Source organism: Tachyglossus aculeatus, chromosome 9 (assembly GCF_015852505.1).
Source record: "Tachyglossus aculeatus isolate mTacAcu1 chromosome 9, mTacAcu1.pri, whole genome shotgun sequence".
In the NCBI taxonomy this organism is placed as follows: Eukaryota; Metazoa; Chordata; class Mammalia; order Monotremata; family Tachyglossidae; genus Tachyglossus; species Tachyglossus aculeatus.
In genome coordinates this window covers 57,116,401-57,138,947 of record NC_052074.1, presented here as the reverse complement: position 1 = coordinate 57,138,947, position 22,547 = coordinate 57,116,401, and the positions used below count along the sequence as shown (strand labels likewise).

At 43.0% G+C, this 22,547-nt stretch overlaps 1 protein-coding gene across 1 annotated transcript in view; it reads left to right on the top strand.

Annotated features, from left to right (window-relative positions):
* The window catches only part of CHN1 (chimerin 1), a 147,749-nt gene that overhangs the window by 15,551 nt on the left and 109,651 nt on the right, over positions 1-22,547 (top strand). Inside the window, exon 2 of the mRNA XM_038751095.1 lies at positions 19,102-19,140. Within this exon, the coding sequence (XP_038607023.1) occupies positions 19,102-19,140 (39 nt within the window). The remainder of the gene's footprint in view (positions 1-19,101; positions 19,141-22,547) is intronic.

Here is a 22,547-nt window from a genome sequence, read left to right as displayed (position 1 = left end):
TGGTAAGTGCTTACTATGTGCCAGGCACTGTTCTAAGTGCCGGAGTAGATACAGAGTAATCAGGTTGGAAACAGCCCATGTCCTACGTAGGGCTCTCAGTCTTAATCCCCGTTTTACTGATGAGGGAGCTGAGGCACAGAGAATCAATCAGTCATATTTATTGAGCACTTACTGTGTGCAGAGCACTGTACTAAGCACTTGGGAAGTACAAGTTGGCAACATATAGAAACAGTCCCTACCCAACAGTGGGCTCACAGTCTAAAAGGGGGGACAGTCTAAAAGGGGGAAGAAGTGAAGTGACTTGCCCAGGGTCCTACAGCAGACAAGTGGCGGAGCTGGGATTAGAACATACTTCTTACTCCGGGCCAGTGGTCTATCCACTAGGTCACGCTCCTTCTCAATAACATATCATATCTATATGCTCCAGTATTTTTGAGTAGCATTTTTAAAAAAAGTGGGTGAAGAAATTTAAAAGGCCGTATATTAATAAAAGAAAAGGGCTGTAGGGGAAAATTGCCCTAGTTTCCAGGATTCATATTAATTTAAATCTTTAAAAAATTAACATAATATGAAGCCAATTTTATCTACCACACATTCATTCTTGTGGAGGGGATAAAATGGGAGGTTAGACAGAGAATGTTGCTTTTTATTTTTTTTTAAGTATTCAGCTCTCTTCTGATAAGATACCATGACTGCAAATGATGATGTGATAACCTAAATCCTTTTTAGTTCATTTTATCAGATGATGCTGAACCCATGCCATTTCTGGAAATTGCTAATATTAGGGTCCTGGGGAGAGCATTGTCTACTCAGGCTTTATGAGTTCCTGGAGTTAGTGAAGGACACTTAGAGATTTAATTCATATAATGAATGGCCTATTGTGGGAGAGGTTCAGGAGTCAGATTCCTGCCCTAGGAAGTAGAGTACAGAGATTATAAATCTGCTTTCCCTCGGCCTTACTTTTGTTTTCTTTTCCTCAGCTTTTCCATCTGTTAATTAGGTCCTAATTATGCCCCAAACCCAGCCTCAAAGGATGTTCAGTGAATCCAGGAGGTGGCATAGGCTAAAACTTCTAGCTCTTCCCAAGTCTCCAGACAAAAGCAATTCATTACTACCCCTGAATTCTAGGGGTTAGAGCCAGTTTCCTTGGCCTCCTCCACATTTCTTGCTTTGATCTAGGCGGATGCCTACCTCAAGATAAGTATCGCTTCTCTACTTTTTCTACTAGTATTAAACTCTCCCATCATTGAGTATGATGCCCTATTCGCAGTGGGCATTCAGTCAGTGCTACTGATAGAATGCTTGCCCTGTGCCCTTTCCTCTGTCCTGTCTGATGGGAAGGAGCCATGGCTACCTCAGTTTTGGCAGAACAAATGCCACAGTGAAGTTCCAGTCTGGCACCAGGTACCCTGGGCACGGAGACTATAACCTTTATGCCCTGCCCTGTACTCCAACCAACCCATTGCCTTTACACAGTGGAGAACTGAGGGTGCAAAACTGATGTAATGTTGAAAGATTTAACTTTATTCTGCAGTCAGGTTTTTCCCAGGAGGTGTAGATTGAACCCCTATGTTGATCTGTTTCTGGAGATGAGGTATTGTATGTTGTAGATGAAATCCAGTCCAGTCACTTTCCTAGAAAAGGAGGCACTGCATTCCATAAGTTCATTTTAGGCAGGGAACATGTTTACCAAATCCCGGCCCCGCCACTTGTCAGCTGTGTGACTTTGGGCAAGTCACTTCACTTCTCTGGGCCTCAGTTCCCTTGTCTGTAAAATGGGGATGAAGACTGTGAGCCCCACATGGGACAACCTCATTACTTTGTATCCCCCCAGAGCTTAGAACAGTGCTTTGCACATAGTAAGCGCTTAATAAATGCCATCATCATCACCATCATCATCAACTCTGCTGTATCATCATCATCATCATCAATCGTATTTATTGAGCACTTACTATGTGCAGAGCACTGTACTAAGTGCTTGGCAAGTACAAATTGGCAACATATAGAGACAGTCCCTACCCAACAGTGGGCTTACAGTCCAAAAGGGGGAGACAGAGAACAAAACCAAACATACTAACAAAATAAAATAAATAGAATAGATATGTACAAATAAAATAAATAAATAAATAAATAGAGTAATAAATATGTACAAACATATATACATATATACAGGTGCTGTGGGGAAGGGAAGGAGGTAAGATGGGGGGGGATGGAGAGGGGGACGAGGGGGAGAGGAAGGAAGGGACTCAGTCTGGGAAGGCCTCCTGGAGGAGGTGAGCTCTCAGCAGGGCCTTGAAGGGAGGAAGAGAGTAATACGGTGTTCTGCATATAGGAAACGCTCAATAAATATCACCGATGATGATGGTGATAATCTCTCACATTAGAGAGCTTGCTTTGTAGTTTGCACACCTTGGCCAATCCCATGTGCATGATGTTCTATGCAAACAGATGCACATTACTTAGAGAACATTACCAATTCGCCTTATGTGGCCCAGCAAAAAGACAGTAGAGAAAGCACACATTATGGGAAAGCAGGCTGCTGCGGGAATTGAAATTAATGAAAAACGTTTTCAGCGGAGTCCACAAGATGGCACCTGATTCCCTTCTCCTTTTCCTAAGATTGTGCAGAGGCTGTCACCATTTTCAGAGTTCAGCAGATAATAATAATAATGATGGCATTTATTAAGCGCTTACTATGTGCAAAGCACTGTTCTAAGCGCTGGGGAGGTTACGAGGTGATCAAGTAGTCCCACGGTCTTAATCCCGATTTTACAGGTGAGGTAACTGAGGCACAGAGAAGTGAGTTGACTTGCCCAAAGTCACACAGCTGACAATTGGCGGAGCCGGGATTTGAACCCATGAACTGTGACTCCAAAGCCCGGGCTCCTTCCACTGAGCCACGCTGAGTAGGTTGGTGTTGGAGGAGTGAAGCGGACAGACTGGTTGTAGGGTAAAGAGTTTCTGTTTGATGCACAGGTGGATAGGCAAGCATTGGAGGTTTTTGAGGAGTGGATGTGTCTGCAGCCTTAATATGTGATAGTTGATGGTGTAACAAAAGTTAACTCTTCAGCAGCTACATTTTGAAGTCCTCAGGAAGAGTAAAGAAAAGCGGCGGGTCCTAGTGGATAGAGCATGGGTGTCAGAAGAACCTGGGTTCTCCCGACTCTGCCACTTGTCTGTCCTGCATGACCTTGGAGAAGTCACTTCTCTGTGCCTCAGTTACCTCATCTGTAAAATGGGGATTAAGGCTGGGACATTAAGTAAGTAAGAAAGATTCAAGACACTGGAGATTCTGGGAAATTGGATGAGGTGGCTATATAATCTTCAGAACTCAGTGCGCACAAAGCTTTAGGAATAGTTAAATTATTTTCTAGCTTAGCATCTTAACTTGGGCCTTGCTGAACATCTTGAATTATTTTGTAAATTATTTGCAGTTTATAAAATTCTAAAATTATGTTGTAAATGATTTGATGCTTTAAAATCCCCAAATTATTTTGTAAATGATTTAGGGTTTAAAAAAATCCCCAAATTATTTAGTAAATGATTTGAGGCCTAGAAAACCCTACATTTGTTCTGTCCTGAGCATTTTGCCCGTTATTTAAAACATGGGTAATTTAAGGAGACACATCTTTTGTGTATTTATTTTATTTATATTAATGTTTGTCTGCCCCCTGGACTGTAAGTTTGTTATAGGCGGGGAATGTGCCCGTTTATTGTTATATTGTACTCTACCAAGAGCTTAGTACAGTGCTCTGCACACAATAAGTATTCAATAAATATGATTGGCTGATTATAGTAATAGTGTCCAGCTGTTAAATACTTGATTGGCATAGCATATAGCAAAATGAAGAGATTCAAGACATTTGAGATCCTGGGAAATTGGATGAGGTGGTTATATAATCATCAGAACTCAGTGTGCACAAAGCTTTAGGAATAATTGAATTATATTCTAGTTTAGCATCTTAAAATTGTGCACCAGAAAAAATGAATGGGCACAGTGGAGTCTCAGTGGTTAGCAGGAAACTGCTTTTGTCCTTTTGAAAACTGTCATCTACCTGTGAAAAGCGTGAATTGATTTCCTTGTTGATTTAGAACAGTGCCTGGCACGTAGTAGGCGCTTATCAAATACCATTATTATTATTAATCGACGTTTTGCAGGAATCTGAAAGGGTGACTTAGAAAGTTCTGTCCAGTAGGATGTAGTGTTAGCAGGGTCCTTGCCATTGCTGCTGTGATTCACTGCTCATCAGAACAGCTTCCTCACAGTAGAACCCTGGACTCATGCAATTTTAGCAGCCCTCACCCATCCCAGACTCACTTCTCATCCTGGCCAGAGCCAAACCACGTGACACGGCCTACATACTCAGCGCACTTGCTAGCAATAATAATAATAACAATAATAATTGTGGTATTTAAGTAATTACCAAGTGCCAAGCACTATACTAAGTGCTGGGGTGGATACAAGATAAACAGGCCCCATGTGGGGCTCACAGCCTAAGTAGAAGGGAGAACAGGTGTTGAACCCCCATTTTGCAGATGAGGGAACTGAGGCACAGAGAAGTTAAGTGACTAGACTAAGCTCACACAGCAGAGCTGGGTTTAGAACACAAGTCCTCTGACTCTCTTGCCCGTGCTCTTTCTACTAGGCCATGCTGCTTCAATTGGGAGTGGATTAGAACAGAATACTTTGGATTAATCTAAACTGCCAAGTCCCCGAGTCAGGTGTGTTACTTCATGCCGGTGACTTTTGCAAATACCCTTGGTGAGGATCTAGATTGCTGTAAAATGTTCTAGTTATGCAAAATGTACCGTAGTGCATGTGACGCTCCAAGAATAGCAGATCTGGAAAAGCAGAGCCGTAAAACCTTATTCCAGGTGCTCATAGCATTGCCGTTTTCATTTCCGCCTTTTTCTTTCCCCCTCCGCCCCCAACTGAAGCTGCCTTCTGTGGCATCAGGCCTCTCCGGTTGGCTGGCCAAGTCCTCCTAAACAACTGCTACAGTTTTCCAGAAACTTCATCAGCTTGCAGAGTCTCTTTGGCTGAATGGCATTCTTGGAGAAGATCCAAGGGGGAAGGGTAGCCTTGCTCTTGGGATACTGTCACATTCCAGGATCCTTCTTTTACCCCAGATGCCTACCGGTGATGGGTGTGACACAGGCAAAGCAGATGTCCATGAAATTCCCAGATGGCAGGACTTCTTAGGGCAGCTTTAGCATGCCCCCCTGTAGTGTGGACCGACCCTTGTAGGGTAGATAAGAAGATGAAACTTTTATTCTTAATTAGACATTATTTTCCTAAATTGGGAGAGTCCATTTCTGACAATGTCCAGATTGATTGTCTTCTACCACCAGCACATGCTGAAAAGTAAATTTCTCCTTAGTCAGGTGAGCCTTCTTCTCTGAGTTCAGAATGAAATGTTTCCTGAGAAGATGCTCAAGAATGGGAAATTTATAACACTGTTTCGTTTTGGAATTGTCCCTGGGAAGATTTTCTGCAAGTCCTTAATCAACAGCGTTTCTGCTTTTATGTTCAGTGCCACCTGACCCTCTCCATTAGCATCCTAATGTTTGAGTGATACCCACTGTGCTAGGAGAAAATTTTGTGTGCTAGATTGCATATCATGGCAGCAGGAAACAGAGCAACCTGGACAAAAGCCAGAGAGGTTTCTTTGTCATCGTCATCATAATCAGTATGTGAGTGCCTTCTGTATGCTTGAGTAGGTCTAGTCATTTGGGAACATATGATACAATTAGAAGCAATGTGGCCTAAGTGTATGGAGCACAGGCCTGAGAGTCATGAGAACCTGTTTCTGTTATATTGTACTCTCCCAAGCGCTTAGTACAGTGTTCTGCACATACTGAGCACTCAATAAATATGATTGACTGGGTTCTAATCCAAGCTCTGCCACTTGTTTGGTGTCTCAGTGTAAAGATGGAGAAATTCAATATCTCCAATGAGACGAGGTGGGAACAGATAAAACTGGTAACAGTCCATCAGTTATATTTATATTGATCTCTTACTCTGCGCTATTGAAAGCACTTGGGGACACCCAATGAAAATTTGCAGATACGGTTCTTACCCTCAGACTTAGTGTAATGGAAAGATAGGCAGTATTTATACATACAGAAGGAACCAGAGGAAAGACAGAACTGGTAACGAAGGTAAACAAACAAATTAATCAAGTGGAATAAATAAACCAATGTACACAAGTGCTAAGGTCTGATTTAGTTAATCTGAAAATTGATTTGGGAGTGGGGTCAATGAACCCAGTGACACTGGGCACAAGGAAAGTCAGGTTTTCACCCCCCCAGATCCTGATCATTAATCCCTTCTTTGAAAATCAGAGCTCTTGTCCCAAGCAGATTACACCCACTCCCTCGGAGAACTCATTCACAGCCCTGGCTTTAACACATAGATGAGCCCCAAATCTACATCTCCAGACCTCAGTCTTCTCTGCAGCCTAGCATTTCCACCTGCCTTCTGGACACCTCTACTTGGATGTCCCGCCAACTCCTCAAACTTAACATGTCCGAAAGAGAACTCCTCATTTTCCCACCCAAACCCTGCCCTCTCCCTAATTTTCCTATCACTGTGAGGCAGCGCTGCTATCCTCCCTGTCTCACATGCATGTAACCTTGGCATTATCCTCAACTCATGTCTCTTATTCAACCCACACAGTCTGTTAGCAGATCCTGTCAGTTCTTCCTTCGCATTCTAAAAATTGTCTCTTTCCTCTCCATCCAAACTGCTACCGTATTGATCCTAGCTCTTATCCTATCCCAGTTTGACTACTGCCAACAGCCTTCTCACTGACCTCCCAGCCTCCTGTCTCTCCCCATTCCAGGATGTGTGCCCTTTAAGCACTTGATATTCACCCCACCCTCAGCCCCACAAAATTGAGTTGCATACCATAATTTATTTTAGTGTCTTATTTCTCCCTCTACACTCTAAGCTCCTTATGGGCAGGGAATGTGCTTACCAACTCTTTTATATGGTACTATCCCAAGTGCTTAATACAGTGCTCTGCACAGAGTAAGCGCTGAATAATCACCATTTTTTGTCAAATGACAACTCAACTCTTGAAAATGGAGAGGTTTAAGTGGGAAGGGGTATCCTGCTTGACTGCAGCTGGGCCAGGGAATGCCACACATTCGGACAAGTGCATTTTGCCGCACACTCCCAGAACGGAGAATGTGATGATAGATGCTTTCTCCCAAAGCAAGGGCCTGTGTCTGGGATCCCTCTATCTTGGTTGTGCAGGAGGAAATCCTGGTCCTGGAGTCTCTTTCCTATAGGAACAGAAAGAAGGGATGCTTGCTTATAGGACCAGGCGCCAGCAGGACTTGGCACATCAAGGCAACTGAAGTCTGCATGATAAACTCCTCATTGCAAGCATGGTTTCCAGTTGATTTTCTGTTTCCATTCGATCTGCTATCTCCAGTGAACTCATTTCTGGGAGAGGAAAGTAAGCGGCTGCATGTTTGCAATCTGAGGAAGTAGGCATGGACAAGTTGCAGTAACAAGTTTTGACATTTGTGTTGGAAGAAAATTTAACTGAGTTTTTAGGGACTCTAGCCAGGTTGGCTACTGAGAAGTGAACTCATTCAACATAAATCAATTTTTTTTTTTTTTTTTGAGAAGTGCAAGGTGGCAAAAAGGAAGTAAGTGCACTATTGAGTTTTATCTATCCACTCTGCAGGGGTAGGTCTAAGAAGTGGGCATGTTAGTTAAGGGTCCATTTATCTTAGGGGAATTTATAAAAGAGGTTCTTTGGAATGTTGAGACATTTGACAGTGGCAGGATTGCCATCATCAGATGAAATTTAGTGACCTAAATTAAATCTGGCTGCTTTTCTCTGCTGTGGTGTTTGGAATGGGATCACTGGAAATGACTGAGTTGTGGATGGAGGAAATTGTGGTTCTCTTAAACAGCAAGCAACAGTGGAAAGGGATTCTCTTTTATTTTAATAGGGGAACTGATTGACAAAACCAAAACATCTTTTGGTTTGTAAAGTTATATAGAAAGGATTCAGCAAGCAGAATGAATTTCTTTATGGAGTATGTTTCTTTAAAGGCCTGCCTTGGTTGTGTTGAAATAATTCTGAAGTCTTTGATGAAGACTGGGCTTCAAGTTGACCGAAGTGAGGTTTCCAGGTTTGTTCCATGACTCCCTGGAATGTGAAGGAGACTTTGTCTGATAGAGTGGGTGTGGCGGGGTGTGTGTGTCAGACCATAGTGAAGCTATTATTATTATTATTATTATTATTATCATCATTTTTGAGAGGGGACTATCTTCAGTGTATTTGTTTTTGGAGATTTTGTAGAATCACTGTGATGAAGCTATTTTCTTCAATGTCAGAATGTATTTCCCATGTGAAAAAGTTCTGGGTCATTATTCTCTGAAGAATTAAAAATAATTATCTTTGCTTTGGAAATCATTTACTTTGGTTATAAATGAATCTCACTGACACTTTCAGTCCTGACTCAGGACATTTTTAAATGACTTTGTCACTGTATTCTACAGTGATCCTAATTGGCCCCATTAGTTCAGAGCTTTTTAAGGTGAATTTTAATTATGGAGATCAACCCCTTCATTTCCAGTTTTGTTGTCTTTTCTAGATCATGTCTTGCCACTGGAAATCTATGTTAACTGTTCTTGTTTTCCCCAATTTGTAATTTTTGTAGTACATTTTGCTTCTTATTAGTTTATTGAGATTAGACCTGGGTTCAGATTGCGGATTTGCCACTTGTTTGCTGCATGACCTTGGGCAAGTCACTTTATGTGCTCTGTGCCTATTACCTCATCTGTAAAATGCGAATTAAGACTGAGAGCCCCAAGTGGGACAGGGACTGTGTCCAATATGATGATTTTGAATCTGCCCCAGCCTTAGTAGAGTGCCTGGCACATAGTAATGATTTAACAAATACCGTTTAAAAAAAAAAGAGCAAGAACTAAATTTACTGCTTAGCTAAAGATTTTGATACTGAGTCAGTTGCCATAAATTTTATGCATGCTTCCTTCTAAAATGTTGCATGTTTTTCCTTTACAAAAAGTGTATTTCATAGTGCAGTAAATGTCTGCATTCACAAGCACTTGGAATTTTTGGTATTGCCTGAGTTTTGCTCAGAATTGCCAGCAGCAGGTGGCAATGTTTTGGATTTTTGGATTAAAGAAACCGAAGGGGTTTCATGCCAGGTGTTTGACATGTGATCCTTTCTTTGATGTGAGGTAAACCCAGATGCCAATTTGTGTCATTGGGCAGTAATCAAAGCATTAACTCTTAAAATCAAAGATAATTTCAAGCTATCAGTTAACTGTTGTAAAATATATTCATATGCAGTTTTAGATCAAGTACGATGAACTCAACATTGCTGAAAATATTTAATCAAACCCAAAATAATCCCCCATTTAAAAATCTGTACTGTCATAAAAACTGAGTAATTATTTTTGAAACCTGACACAGAATTTTGTGCATGTGTGTTGCAATAGTTTATTCAGATTTTTCCAGTTTCAGTGTGAACACTTTCTTAAAAATATTAAATTTCTCAGTTCATTTTTCCTCCTACAAGTAATGTTGATTTAAGGCATTCTTCCTCTGTTTTAGAAGCTGTGAACTCTTGGTTTTTTTATAGGCATTGGTGAAACAATTAGACTTCATCAAGAAAATGTCCTGAACTGTGGAATATAAATGTTTTGGAAATACACCAATGTGCATATATATATATATATATATATTTACACACACACACACACACACACACATATATATATTTACACATGCACACACACAAACACAAACGTGTGTGCTTAGTTTTTTAAAAATTTTTGCTGATGACTGTGTTACTAGCTGAATGGCTAGAGGATGGCTGAAAAATCTGATATGACACTCACACGACCATCCATCATATTAATCAGGTTGTTTAATTTGAACTCCTCTTATAAATCTGGAATTGATCACATACTGATCAAGATAGAAGGATACATTAGGATGGTTGTAGGCAGTATCCTGCTATGTTACAAAGAGTGACACTATGCAAGCAATCAATCATTGGTAGAAACTGAGCGCTTATTGTGTGCAGAGCACTGTACTAAGCCCTTGGGAAATTACAATAAAATAGACATGATCCCTGCCCTCAAGGAGTTTATGGTCTAGTACACTGTATTAGCTGACCTTCGCTGTATTCTGCTCCTGGGCACCAACAAACCGAAATCTGGTATCACCATATTGTAGTGTTCATTGGGTCCCACACTACATGCGCATGTTCAAGCATTTATTCTGACATTGCTTTGTTCCAGGCACATTTGGTCTGGTGAAAGTTCCATAATTCTGCCATCATGTTCTAGCTAAAATACCATTCTGCTTTAGGATTTACAGTTGTACATGAGACCATGGATACAACCATGGATACACACACACCTGGAATACAATGTATAATCTGAGCGCTGCATCCGTCCTTCAGCCCAGGAATCATATCTTCTAGCTCTGTTGTATTCTGCTAAGCATTTAGTATAGCGCTCTGCACAGAGTAAGCACTCAGTACTATTGATTCCGTCCAACAAAGAACAAAATAGAACTGGAGGTATGGAACTCCTCGGGAGGCTAGAACCGCTCTCATTTAAGGAGAGATTGAAATGATTAGGGATTTGGTCGGGAAAAGTCAGGGCTGGGAAGGGTGGGAGGGGATCCTGCCTCAGGATGAGCAGAGGGAATATGGATACATGCTTGTACATATTTATTACTCTATTTATTTATTTATTTTACTTGTACATATCTATTCTATTTATTTTATTTTGTTAGTATGTTTGGTTTTGTTCTCTGTCTCCCCCTTTTAGACTGTGAGCCCACTGTTGGGTAGGGACTATCTCTATATGTTGCCAACTTGTACATCCCAAGCGCTTAGTACAGTGCTCTGCACACAGTAAGCGCTCAATAAATACGATTGATGATGATGATGAATTGCTTGTAAGCTCTTGGAGGGCAGTGATCTTGCAGCACGCCTCGGTTCTGCTCTCCCAAGCGTTTTATTCAGTGCTTTGTACTCCATGCTGCATGATTATTGTGAGTATCAATACCGTACAATAGCAGTGGCCAAACCACAACTCGCGGGCCACAAGAAACATAATAGTTGCCAAGCAGTTTGAGCCAGTTGCTCTATTATTTATTATTTTACTGCTGCTGCCACAGCACTGCTAACACAGTGGCAGCAGCCGAACTGTTGGCCACCTGTTGTCCAACTCCCTTCCAGCTCTGGCTTGTGTCCTGCCCTTTGCCCCTCGCCGCCCCCCCCCCCCCCATCCCTATGGCTCATCTCAGTCTCTCGCCAGTACTCTTTCCTCCACCGAAATGGTGCTGTGCACACAGTAAGCGCTCAATAAATATGATTGAATCAATTAGACACATCTCCTCCAAGAGGCCTTCCCTAAGTCCCCCTTTCCTCTTCTCCCACTCCCCCCTCTTCACCCTGACTTGCTCCCATTATTCATCCCCCAGCCCAGCCCCGCCCCACAGCACTTTTGTACATATCTGTAATTTATTTATACTACTGTCTGTCTACCTCACTCTGAACTGTAAGCTTGTTGTGGGCAGGGAATGTGTCGGTGTATTGTTATATTGTACTATCCCAAGAGCTTAGTACAGTGCTTTGCACACAGTAAGCGCTCAGGAAATAACGGTTGAATGAATGAATGCTGGCCTTTCCGGCTACTGCAGCTATCAGCCAGAATGTTTGGGTTTTGTGGCTTTTGACTGCGTCCTAACCACTGGGCCATCCTGCTGCCAATTCAGCCTCATTGATGAGTGTGTGTGTGTGTGTGTGTGTGTGAGTGTGTGTGTGTGTGAGAGAGAGAGAGCGAGAGAGAGAGAGTGAGAGAGAGAGAGAGAGAGAGAGAGAGAGAGAGAGAACAAACTGATGTGGGACTGGAAATCCTTCCCACATCATGCACATGTCAAAACCATCCTTTACTGTGCTGTTGGACTCTCTACCTGCAGTGCATGATTTCCACAGTCCTTCAGAAGCTTTCCCCAAAATAGGTGTTCCAGCCCCAATGGCCCCGTTCTCGGTGGTCTGACCTCTGCCCTTGCCACTCGTGCTGCAGCTAGGCAGCAGTTAAGTTGCACTTCGCTATGCTTAAAAAAAAAATATCTCCTTTGTCTTCCTTCCTGATATCCGTGGTTCCGAAGCTTGGAGAGCAGCGACTGGCTGAAGGGTATCGTTGACCAAAGGCAGGAATCAAAGGGAGCCCTGAGTCCCCCAGGGTTTTCTCTTATCCTAGGGTGTGCTAGAATAAGGCAAAAAGTAGAGGAAATGACAGGCTGCAGGAGAAGCAGTGTGGTCTATTAGGTAGAGCATCGGGCTGGAAGTCAAGGGTCTGGGTTCTAATCCATGCTCTGCCACTTGTCTGCTGTGTGACCTTGGACAAGACCTTCTCTAGGCCTCGGTTATGTCATCCCTGAAATGGGAATTAAGACTGTGAGCTCTGGGTGGGACAGGGACTCTGTCCAACTTGATTAGCTTGTCTCTACCCCAGTGCTTAGTATAGTGCCTGGCTTATAGTAAGCACTTAACAAATGCCATTTAAAAAAAAAAAAGTTGCCCTCTCACCTTCCCCTGCTGGGCAGTGGTCACCGCTTTGGTGGAGAGGAAAGGTTGGAGCCAGGAAATGTTGCGCACAGAAAACGGGCAAGAGTTAGCAACAGACTTAATTTGAGAATTAAATGAGTGAGGAGGTGAGGGCTTTGAGGTGTGGGCTTTGTAGACATGGAGGATGGTGGTGGTGTCTGTGAATGGAAAATGAATCCCTCTTGATTTCCTCAAAACGTTAGCAAGCAGTTCTCCTACCATCCCAGGTTACCATTCCTCAAGGCCTGCAGTTTTAACTTTAAGAAGCCTATTTAGATATTTTTGTTTTTGCTACTTGAGGTTGGTATATTCTCCCAGTGTGCGTGGTGCCTAACTCAGTGCTCTCAAGACCTCTTTTTTAGATCAAAACAAAGTGTACATAAGAAATGCTGAACTCCCCCCAGAGTTGGTTCCTTTTTTATTCCTGATGTTCATTTTCTCTATGCTTTTGGCAAGTTGCACATTACTTTCTACTTGAGGTTTCTTAATGACTCCTCCAAATATTTACTCAGAGCCACAGTGAGAGATTATGCCACAGTCAGAGTCTGTCATATTTTGCTGACATTGTGTTCTCTCTACCTGCAGTGGCCTCATAACTTGGAGTTTATTTGCAGGGTTTTTCAACTTTTTGTTTTGTACCCCGATGTGAAAGAATAGCTGGAATTTGGAAGCACTGGAGAAAATCCTTTTCAGATTTGGAGATAATGAACTAAATTCTTTGATAGTGTTATAACGTGAAGTAGTAGGAAAGTTACACCAATTCATAAGGTCTTTTCAGGGGGAATAAAGCTACTTGTCTTTAATCTGTAAGCCTCCAGTTAGAGTTTTCCGAGAAACTCAGAAGTAGGTGATGAGAGCCTCAACTGGAGATTTTCAATTTGAGGCAAATCAGCACTATTTGATGTTTGCTTCGTCTTTATTACTTTTTAGAACAGACTGCTGCTTGGTATTAAAGGATCACACAATCTCTTTGTCTGTTTTTAATTTCCACAGTCCTGCCATTAGATGCCCTGACATAGCCGTCTCCTGAGAATAAAAGCCCTGGAGTGAGAAACTCCAGTTTGACAATTTGAAAGAGGAGAGACCTTCCAGGGTATTAACGTTGTGGGATTCTTTGACATCATCTGGGTAGCTTGTGGTTTTCTCTGCATTTTTCACATTTATGCTGAGGGTACGGTGAGGGGGTGGTGAATGGAGAAATAGGGAATTAGTTATCTGGAGTCAAGAAAATCATCTTAGGGAGAAAGTTACTGTCTAACATAAATTTAATCAGTGGAAAATTGTTAGTTTTTAAACCATATTTTGTAAAAACATTTTCTGCCCATGACCTGTCAAGAGTGTTGTGGAATTTGTTTCTTTTGGCCATCCTGCCCATATCTATCAATCAATCAGTGGTCTTTGTTGAGCAGTTTCTGTGTGCAGAATCCCATGTACAGAGACCTTTGGAGGGTGTAGGCAGACACGATCCCTGTCCACAAAGAGACTAGAGGAGGAGACAGACATGAAAAACTCCAGAAAATTAATACCTCATGCAAAAAAACCACTTTTTAAGATCTCATTCCTCCATAAGCTTGGTTTAATAGCTGCAGTTATTTATCCAGTTATATATCCAGTTTTCATATTAAAGGAAGGGCAGAATTTGGTTCCCAAGAATTTTGTAGCCACATGAGTGGGGGGAAAATAATGATCTAATCTCTTCCCTTCACTTATCTTGGTTTTGTTTGGTCTCACATTACCTCGATTCTTCCAGTTTTGATGAGTATGCACATTTAGCTCTTCGGGGTAATATATGGCTAACTGAGTTCCTTAAACTGAAAGCGCTTTGTGTAGTGTCTCCACCCAGGAGGTGAGCAGAAAAGGTGTTGCTGAAAGCACCCCTGTGTTCCAGTGTTGCCCTCTGGCCCTGGGATCCTTATATGTTTGTCAGCCCATGGCAGAATTAGATTATTGCTTGGTGGGATTATTTTTATGATGGTGATTTGTCAGCAAGCAGAGGAAGTATGGGATGGGAAATGGGGCCCAATAAAGGTCTGAATGGCCTTCCTGCATCCGTCATTGCTCAGAGCTAGTCGTTATAAATCTGCTTACTGCCACTGCAGTATTTTCCTTAAGAAAAGGAATAGGAAAGCAAGCAGGGGACTTTCGTATCTGCTGAGTGATAATTAGTGGGGATTTTTTTCTACTTCTGTGGGCACAGTAAAGTCACCTTTAATGCTTTTTGATCCCCACAGTTGGATGCCACCAGTATTTTCTGCCCCAGTACTGGCCATCTAAATTCTGGAAAACGCAATCTTTAAAATCCCACACTCACTCCTAGACGGACTTGTCCTTAGGTGTGTGCAGGCCTGTAATGGGGGAATGAGCAAAATTTACTTTTTTTTTTTTCCTGGCCAGGAAATGGGTCAGAGGTGTCCAGTTAATGCAGCTCTTTGCTGCCAGGACATTCTGCTTTTTAAGGGGAGGGCAATAAGAAAGTAGGAAGCGGGTCGGTGGGGGGGAATCCCCTGCTTCCACCCTAGAAGTCAAGAGAGAGAATGGGGCTATTTCTGTGACCCAAATCTGGGGAACTTTGGATTCCCCTCAAAAGGACGGATGAAGAGGACAGCCAAGAAATAGAAAGGTGGCAGTCAGACTTGTCACCCTCCTCCAATAAAAATAGCCAATCAGTGGTATTTATTAAGAACTTACTGTATGTAGAATACTGTACTAAGTGCTTAGGAGAGTAGAATATACAATATAGCAGTCTTCCTCCATCACTCCTCCCCTCCCCTGCTATCCTAGCGGCCCTGGGAAGTGGAGACTAGTTTTTCTCCCAGAAGCAAAGTTGCAGTATTTGAGAACTTTCTCCTTTTATTTTTGCAGATTTTAACAGCACAAAGTGGATTAAGTTGAACAATATTGCAGTATCCACCAAACTGTAAAAATAGCTCGCATTTTCTCTCATCCCCCATAAAACCCTGATTGTCGATAAAACTGTGAGCCTGGCAGCCCTGGTCCCGGGCCAGAAGTTGTTGGCTAAGGCCCCCACTTCTTCCATGTCAGCAAACACTGCAGGGGCTTTCTTGCCCTTGGCCATGAAGTTTCCCAGTGGAATCAGACACGAGCAATTCCAGAGAAAGAGGCCCTGTTTTTGGCAGCTCAGAGTGGGTGGGATAAATGCAGGCCTTCCTGGGTTGGGGCTCCCAGAGAGATAGGCTCCGTGTTTCCATCAATAAATCGATCAGTGGCATCTATTGAGCGCTAACAGTGTGCAGAGCACTCAGTACCATAGGGTTGGTTGATCCTAGATTGAGAGAAAAAATTAGAAAAGGGAGATGAGAGAAAGCAAGAACAAGACAAACATACACAGCATGCACCCCTCATGTAGCACGTGCAGACATTCACTTGCATGTACATGTACGTGCATGTAAAACATGAATGCAAACACATCCCGACATACCTGTGTGCCCACACTCAACAAAGCCTGTGAGTCAGAGTACCTACTAATTGTGGTATTTATTAGTACTAAGCCCTGGGGTAGGTATAAGATAATCAGGTTGGACACAGTCCCCGTTCTGATAAGGGCTCACAGTCTAAAGGGGAGGGGGAACAGAAATTTAATCCCCATTTTGCAGATGAGGAAACCAAGCACTGAAAAATGAAGTGACTTGTCCAAGGTCACTCAACAGACAAGTGCTGGAGCCGGGATTAGAACCCAGGTCCTCTGACTCCCAAGCCAGTGCTCTTTCCATAAGGCCACATCAACCCCAGTTCTACTGTCCTGTAGAGTTACTTCAGGAAAATCACTTCTCTTTGCCTCAGTTTCCACATCTGCTAAAGGGGATTCGATTCCTGTTCTCACTCCCCCTTAGACTAGGAACCCTAAGTGGGAGAGAGACCGTGTCCAACCTGAGTATTTTTTATCTACCCTAGCGTTTAGTACCAGTACAGTAGTACCCTAGCGCTTAGTACAGTATAGTCTGTAGACTATAAGCTTGCTTTGGGCAGGAAAAGTGTCTACCAACTCTATCGTATTGTACTCTTCCAATATGCAGGGCCCGGCATACTGTAAGTGCTCAATAAATATGATTGATTGCTAGGGACAGGCTTCTGATTCATCTAGCCCGGGTCTGTTGTGTTTTGTTCATAAGAAGTTTCTTCCTGTAATTCTGTAACGTCTAGACTGTAAACTTTTTTTTTTTAATGGTACTTGTTAAGCACTTACTATGTACCAAGCACTATATTAAATTCTGGGAGAGGTTCAAGATAATTAAGTTGGATGTGGTCCCTGTCCTATATGAGGCTCACAGTGTAAGTAGGAGGGAGTAGGATTTAATTCCCATTTTCCAGGAAACTGAGGTACAGAGAAGTCAAGTGACTTGTACAAAGTCACACAACAGATGAATGGCGGAACTGAACGTAGAACCTGTATATATGTTTGTATGTATTTATTACTCTATTTATTTATTTTACTTGTACATATTTATTCTGTTTATTTTATTTTGTTAATATGTTTTGTTCTCTGTCTCCTCCTTCTAGACTGTGAGCCCACTGTTGGGTAGGGACCGTCTCTCTATGTTGCCAACTTGTACTTCCCCAAGCGCTTAGTACAGTGCTCTGCACACAGTAAGCACTCAATAAATATGATTGAATGAATGAATGAACTCATCCGTTAGACTGTAAGCTTGTGGGACAGAGAAGGGGTCCACCAGTTCTCTTGTATTGTACCCTCCCAAGCACCTAGTAAAGTGCTCTACACACCGTAAGCACTCAAATAATAAGATTGATCCAGAAAAGGTTCCCCCCAATATGAGAACAGCTGTGCTGCCCTCCTGGTTGCAGGCCATCCTGCTTCTAATTGCAACACCCAAATGTGTGGTTTGAGTTGAAGCGCATGGAGGAAGTAGGGCAGAGAAGTCAGGCTCTGTTGCCCCTCCTCTCTGGGTGCCGGGCTTCCAGTCCTGTGTGCCTGGATGTGCTGTATGACCCTTGCGACAGCTTTTGAGGTTGGGGCTAAGCAGAGATCCCAAGTATCCAGCCTTCATCCCCTCTGCTCCTCTGAATTTAATTCACGGGGGCTACCTCAGACTCAGTTCCCGGTAGAAGGTTTACCCTGCTGCGGGGATGCCACCATTGTAGATTTATATCCAGGAAGAAGGTACCATTATAAAATCATTTTGGTATGTGTTCAGTGCTTACCATGTGCCAGGCCCATGCTAAGTGCTGGGGTGGATAAAAAGCAAATTGGGTTGGACGCAGTCCGTGTCTCACTTGGGGCTCACATTCGGAATCCCCATTTTACAGATGAGGGAACTGAAGCACAGAGTTAAGTGACTTGCCCATGGTCATCTAGCAGACAAGAGGCAGAGCTGGGATTAGAACCCAGGTCCTTCTGATTCCTAGGCCCTTGCTTTCATTCATTCATTCATTCATTCATTCATTCATTCATATTTATTGAGCGCTTACTGTGTGCAGAGCACTGTACTAAGCGCTTGGGAAGTACAAGTTGGCAACATACAGAGACCCAACAGCGGGCTCACAGTTAAGTGCTTTATCCACTTAACCACACATGCTGTCTCCCCCTGGCCATGCTGAGTCAGCTTTCCTCCCTTTCATTTTACTCAGTGGTATTTGTTGAGTTTTTACTAAGTGCAGAGCACTGTAATAAGCGCGTGGGATAGCATAATAAAATGGGATTGGCAGAAATGATCCCTGGTCTCAAGGAGCTTACAGTCTAGTGGTCTGATCAGACTTTGTTCTTTCTGTTCCTGTGGCCTTTTTAGAGCAGGGAGTGAAGTATCTTTCTGAGTGGAATGGGAGTAGAATTAAATCCTTTGAGCCCATCAAAAATCATGCTATTTTTATAATTCATTGGACAAGCAGAGAACATTGCATAAATACCAGTTTCATGAACGTGTATTTAATTTTCAGCTTTCCCTTAACCCTGTCCTCCACCCTCCGAAATCTTATCACTGAAAGGAAGCCCAAATCACTCTGTTAAGTTTGTGTTGGCCTATTAACAACCTTTGAATGGCAGAATCAGCCTTTCCTACTGATGTATGTAGGTATTTGTTGTTTGGAGTAAGCCCCTGTAGACAACCCCCAGCTTTGGGGAGAAGAAGAAAAACCAACCCACTCCTCAAGGTGTGTGGTCTTTTCTCCAGCCAAACTCCAGCTACTTTAAAGGGAGTCAGAATCAAGATTGAAATTTAAGATACTAATCGGATCGACTGAGAGAGTGCTCCTTCACATTTATTAGTTCTAACCTCTCTATTTGCAGGATATGATGACAGAAACAAATGTGATCATCGTCCTCCTAGTAGTGTTCAATTAATGACTCTTCTTTCTCTCCCCAATTCGATTTTCAAGCGGCATCATTTAAAAAACAACAACAGCATTGAATTTGCCAAGTAAAACCTTTACCAGGAATTTATTTGCCACCAATTATGGTATGTTAGTTAATATTTAATAGTAACTGGTATTTTCTGTTTTTATTTTCAGATACAGATGAGTATAGACCTCCCGTATGGAAATCTTATTGTAAGTATTGAAAGAAATTATTTTTAAAGTATATGTTAACCTGTTTGTTCATGATGGGAAGGTATTAGAGACATCGCAAGTCAACATATCTTATTTTTTTCTGTCATACTCTTTTAAAGAGGAGAACATGATGTTTGGGGACTTTATGTTAATGGTATTTGTGGTGAAGCTATTTTCTCAATCTCAGGGTTTTCACCCTTAGAAAACTTGCCCTCATGTTTTTCTTTCTCTCCTTTCTCACTCAGTCTCTCCCCTCTTCCCCTCTCTGTTCCTGCTGCTCTTTTCCCAGTCTCTCCCTCTTTCTTTCTCTGTCTCCTTCCCTCACTCACTCACTAATTCTTTTCTCCCTTCCTGCTTCCCTATATCTCTGTCATGAGTGCATGATGGCTTGCCCTGGAATATGAAAGGCAGAACAGAATTGGCAGTGGTCCCGGTATGAAGAAAAGAAAGCTAAGATGCCTGGCTTCCTGTCTTCGGAGTTGGTTTCATTTGACCCGGCTACCTTCCTCTTATGACTTTCTGTTCAAATTGTTCCTATCAGTCATGTGTACCCGGGCTCCACAATTTCAGTAGCTGTCCTGCTCAGACCACCAGGCCTGCACCTGGTCCCTGGCCCACCCAGAAGCTCCATTCCTGGTGCTAATAATAATAATCATCATGGTGTATATTAAGCTCTTACTATGTGCCAGGCAAACTGTTTTAAGCCCTAGGGTAGGTACAAGATAGTCGGGTTGGACACACTCCCTGTCTGACATAGGGCCCACAGTCTTAATCCCCATTTTACAGATGAGGGAACCGAGGCCCGGAGAAGGGAAGCGACTTTCCCAAGGTCACAAAGCAGACAAGTGGCGGAGCTGGGATTAGAACCCATGACCTTCTGACTTCAAGGCTTGTGCTCTATCTGCTAGGCCATGCTGCTTCCCACGGTGCTGTGGGGCCATCATTCCTGTGCCTCTTCCCCCATCCTTCCCACTCTCTCTCTCCTTTGCCTTTTTTCTTCTCTTCCCCACCTTTCCCCACTGGTATGTCTGGTTGGTTGGTTACTGGGGGCAGAAACACAAAGGGGTCACACAGAATGAGGAAGGGAGGTGCACTTTGAGGAGGAGAAGGTGGGGATTGCTGGAGAGCCGTGAGACGAGACTACATGCCGAGGGCCATTCTCAGCAGAGGGTCCTCATAGGGGGTAAAGGGATGCCGGGCAAGAAGACAAAGGAATGGGGAGAAAGGAGGGATTTACATTCCATTTTTACTGCCCAAAGTATTGAAACGGCACGCCCGAGTTGGTTCGGGAACAGAATCTCATTAATTGAATGTTAAGACTATGGGAAGACACATCCCACGAAACAACTGTTGACGACGCAGCCATATTTGTGAGGTTTGGTTCGGTATGCCTGTTCTGGAACGTTTTTAACAAATGAGTAGAAATTGCTTGTATTTTTGAGTTAAGCAGCAGTAAAACTCTGTGCTTGGCCAACTTTGCCTTCATCCTCAAGTTCCAGGAAGAGTCTGGCCAAGGGCCCTCTTTGATCAAACTGCAGGCAAAGTGTGTAGGTCCTTTGATTTACAAAGAATGACAGGCAGAAATCTCTGGAGGAGGAACTGGCGAATGTTGTATGTGGTGTTGATGTGAGCAGGACAAATCCTGGTTCATTTTTTTACATTTCCTGTCTGGGTCCGTAAAATGCCATATGAATGCCGTGATTTTTTCAGACTGTTCAAAAAAAAAGCCTGGTTTCAGTTGCTGATGGGAATTTTTCTCATACCTCACTGGAATGAGTGATGGCTTTAGGTTCCTGTTTTTCAAAACCTTTGCTCGAGCATGAAATTTTGCTAACAAGGAAGTATGGTAAAAATTAGATTTGAACCATGAGTTACCGATTACCACAGTGCTATCACTATTGCATATCTGTGCAAGGTGAAAGCATACACAGCTTTGAGTATTTATCGCAGTACATTAAAAAGTACAATACGGTATAGACTTTCTTAAAAAGTCATACACCAGTCTGGGTTCAGTGGTGAGCAGAACCATTTGCCTCTATAGGGGAAAACTATTTCTTGTAGCCTCTGTGACTCTCTTGGTGTTCAGAAGTCACCAAATTCTTTCCATTCTTGCTTGCAGTTTTGGCAGTCAGCGTAGTCTGCTCAGCAGTGGGGAATACAGCACTACAAACACTTGGTGCTGTTATTAATGAAGGGGAACTTAATCATTTCAGTTCTTATCATGAGAATCTGACCTTGCTGGGTCTGAGAGTCCGGAGTCCGGCCCATATAAAGGATAATGAGCAGGAATAGGATCAGTGCTAGTGTGCCTGTTTGGTCATTTCTCCTTATAATCTCTCTAAAATCAAAGCTGTTGTTTTACCCACCAGATTTTCCGCTTTAGGAAAATATCTGGAACCCTGATGGAGCCGAACATTTACATTGCACATGGTCTTCTTTAACCCCATAGGAGCTAGAGCAGCTGATCAATTTTCTAGCCCAGGCTCACCACCAGGATCTCATAGGTTTGATTTTTGGTTTGGAGGCCCACCTTAGTAGGTGACGCCCTCATTAAAGAGGGACAGGACCAGAGTAGGTCTTGACAGATGGTCTCTGAGGGGAAGCAGGAACGCAGACATCTTCATTCTTAGTGGTGGCAAACTTATGGGGACAAGAGAGGAGGATCTCCTTTTCTTATTCTAAATTTAAAATGAATCGTTTGGTCTTTTCTGATGAGGGACCGGTTTCTTTTGAGGGCATTCCTCTAAGGGGCTGCTGGTTTCTCAGGACCCCGGGTGTCGGTTGGTCCCGGCTCCTCAGTGGGACCAGCACTGAATTGTGAGCCTGGGGCTGCGGTCCAGTCCAGCCCACATTACCTGTTGGAATGGCACACAGCCACGCAGCTGGTCGGCAGCACTTTGTAAGGTGATCAGCAGCAGGTGCAGAGTGTAGTCCAGACTGGACTCGGTGGGAATATTAGAACACTGAAATAGTAAAGATGGAGACAGACATGCATAGGATGGAGCCCCAGAAGGGAGAAAGGCATGGCGGAGGGGTGCGGAGGGGAGTTTGGGAGCATTTATGGGAAATAAAACTCTTTACGAAAATTCTCTCCTCAATTTGAGGCATTGAGGCAACTTTTAGACTGTGAGCCCACTGTTGGGTAGGGACTGTCTCTGTATGTTGCCAACTTGTACTTCCCAAGCTCTTAGTACAGTGCTCTGCACACAGTAAGCACTCAATAAATATGATTGATTGATTCAGGTTGGTGTGAGCCCCTAGTAGTTTGCAGTTACGATGCATAACCAACCTCCTCTTTCAGTTTCTGTCTGTTTCACTTGCCCCTTTTTGTGTGTGTCTGTGCTTGAAGAGTCTTTCCTTTTTTGTTTTGGAGTATCTAGAAGATCTGTGTAAAGTGGAAAACTGAA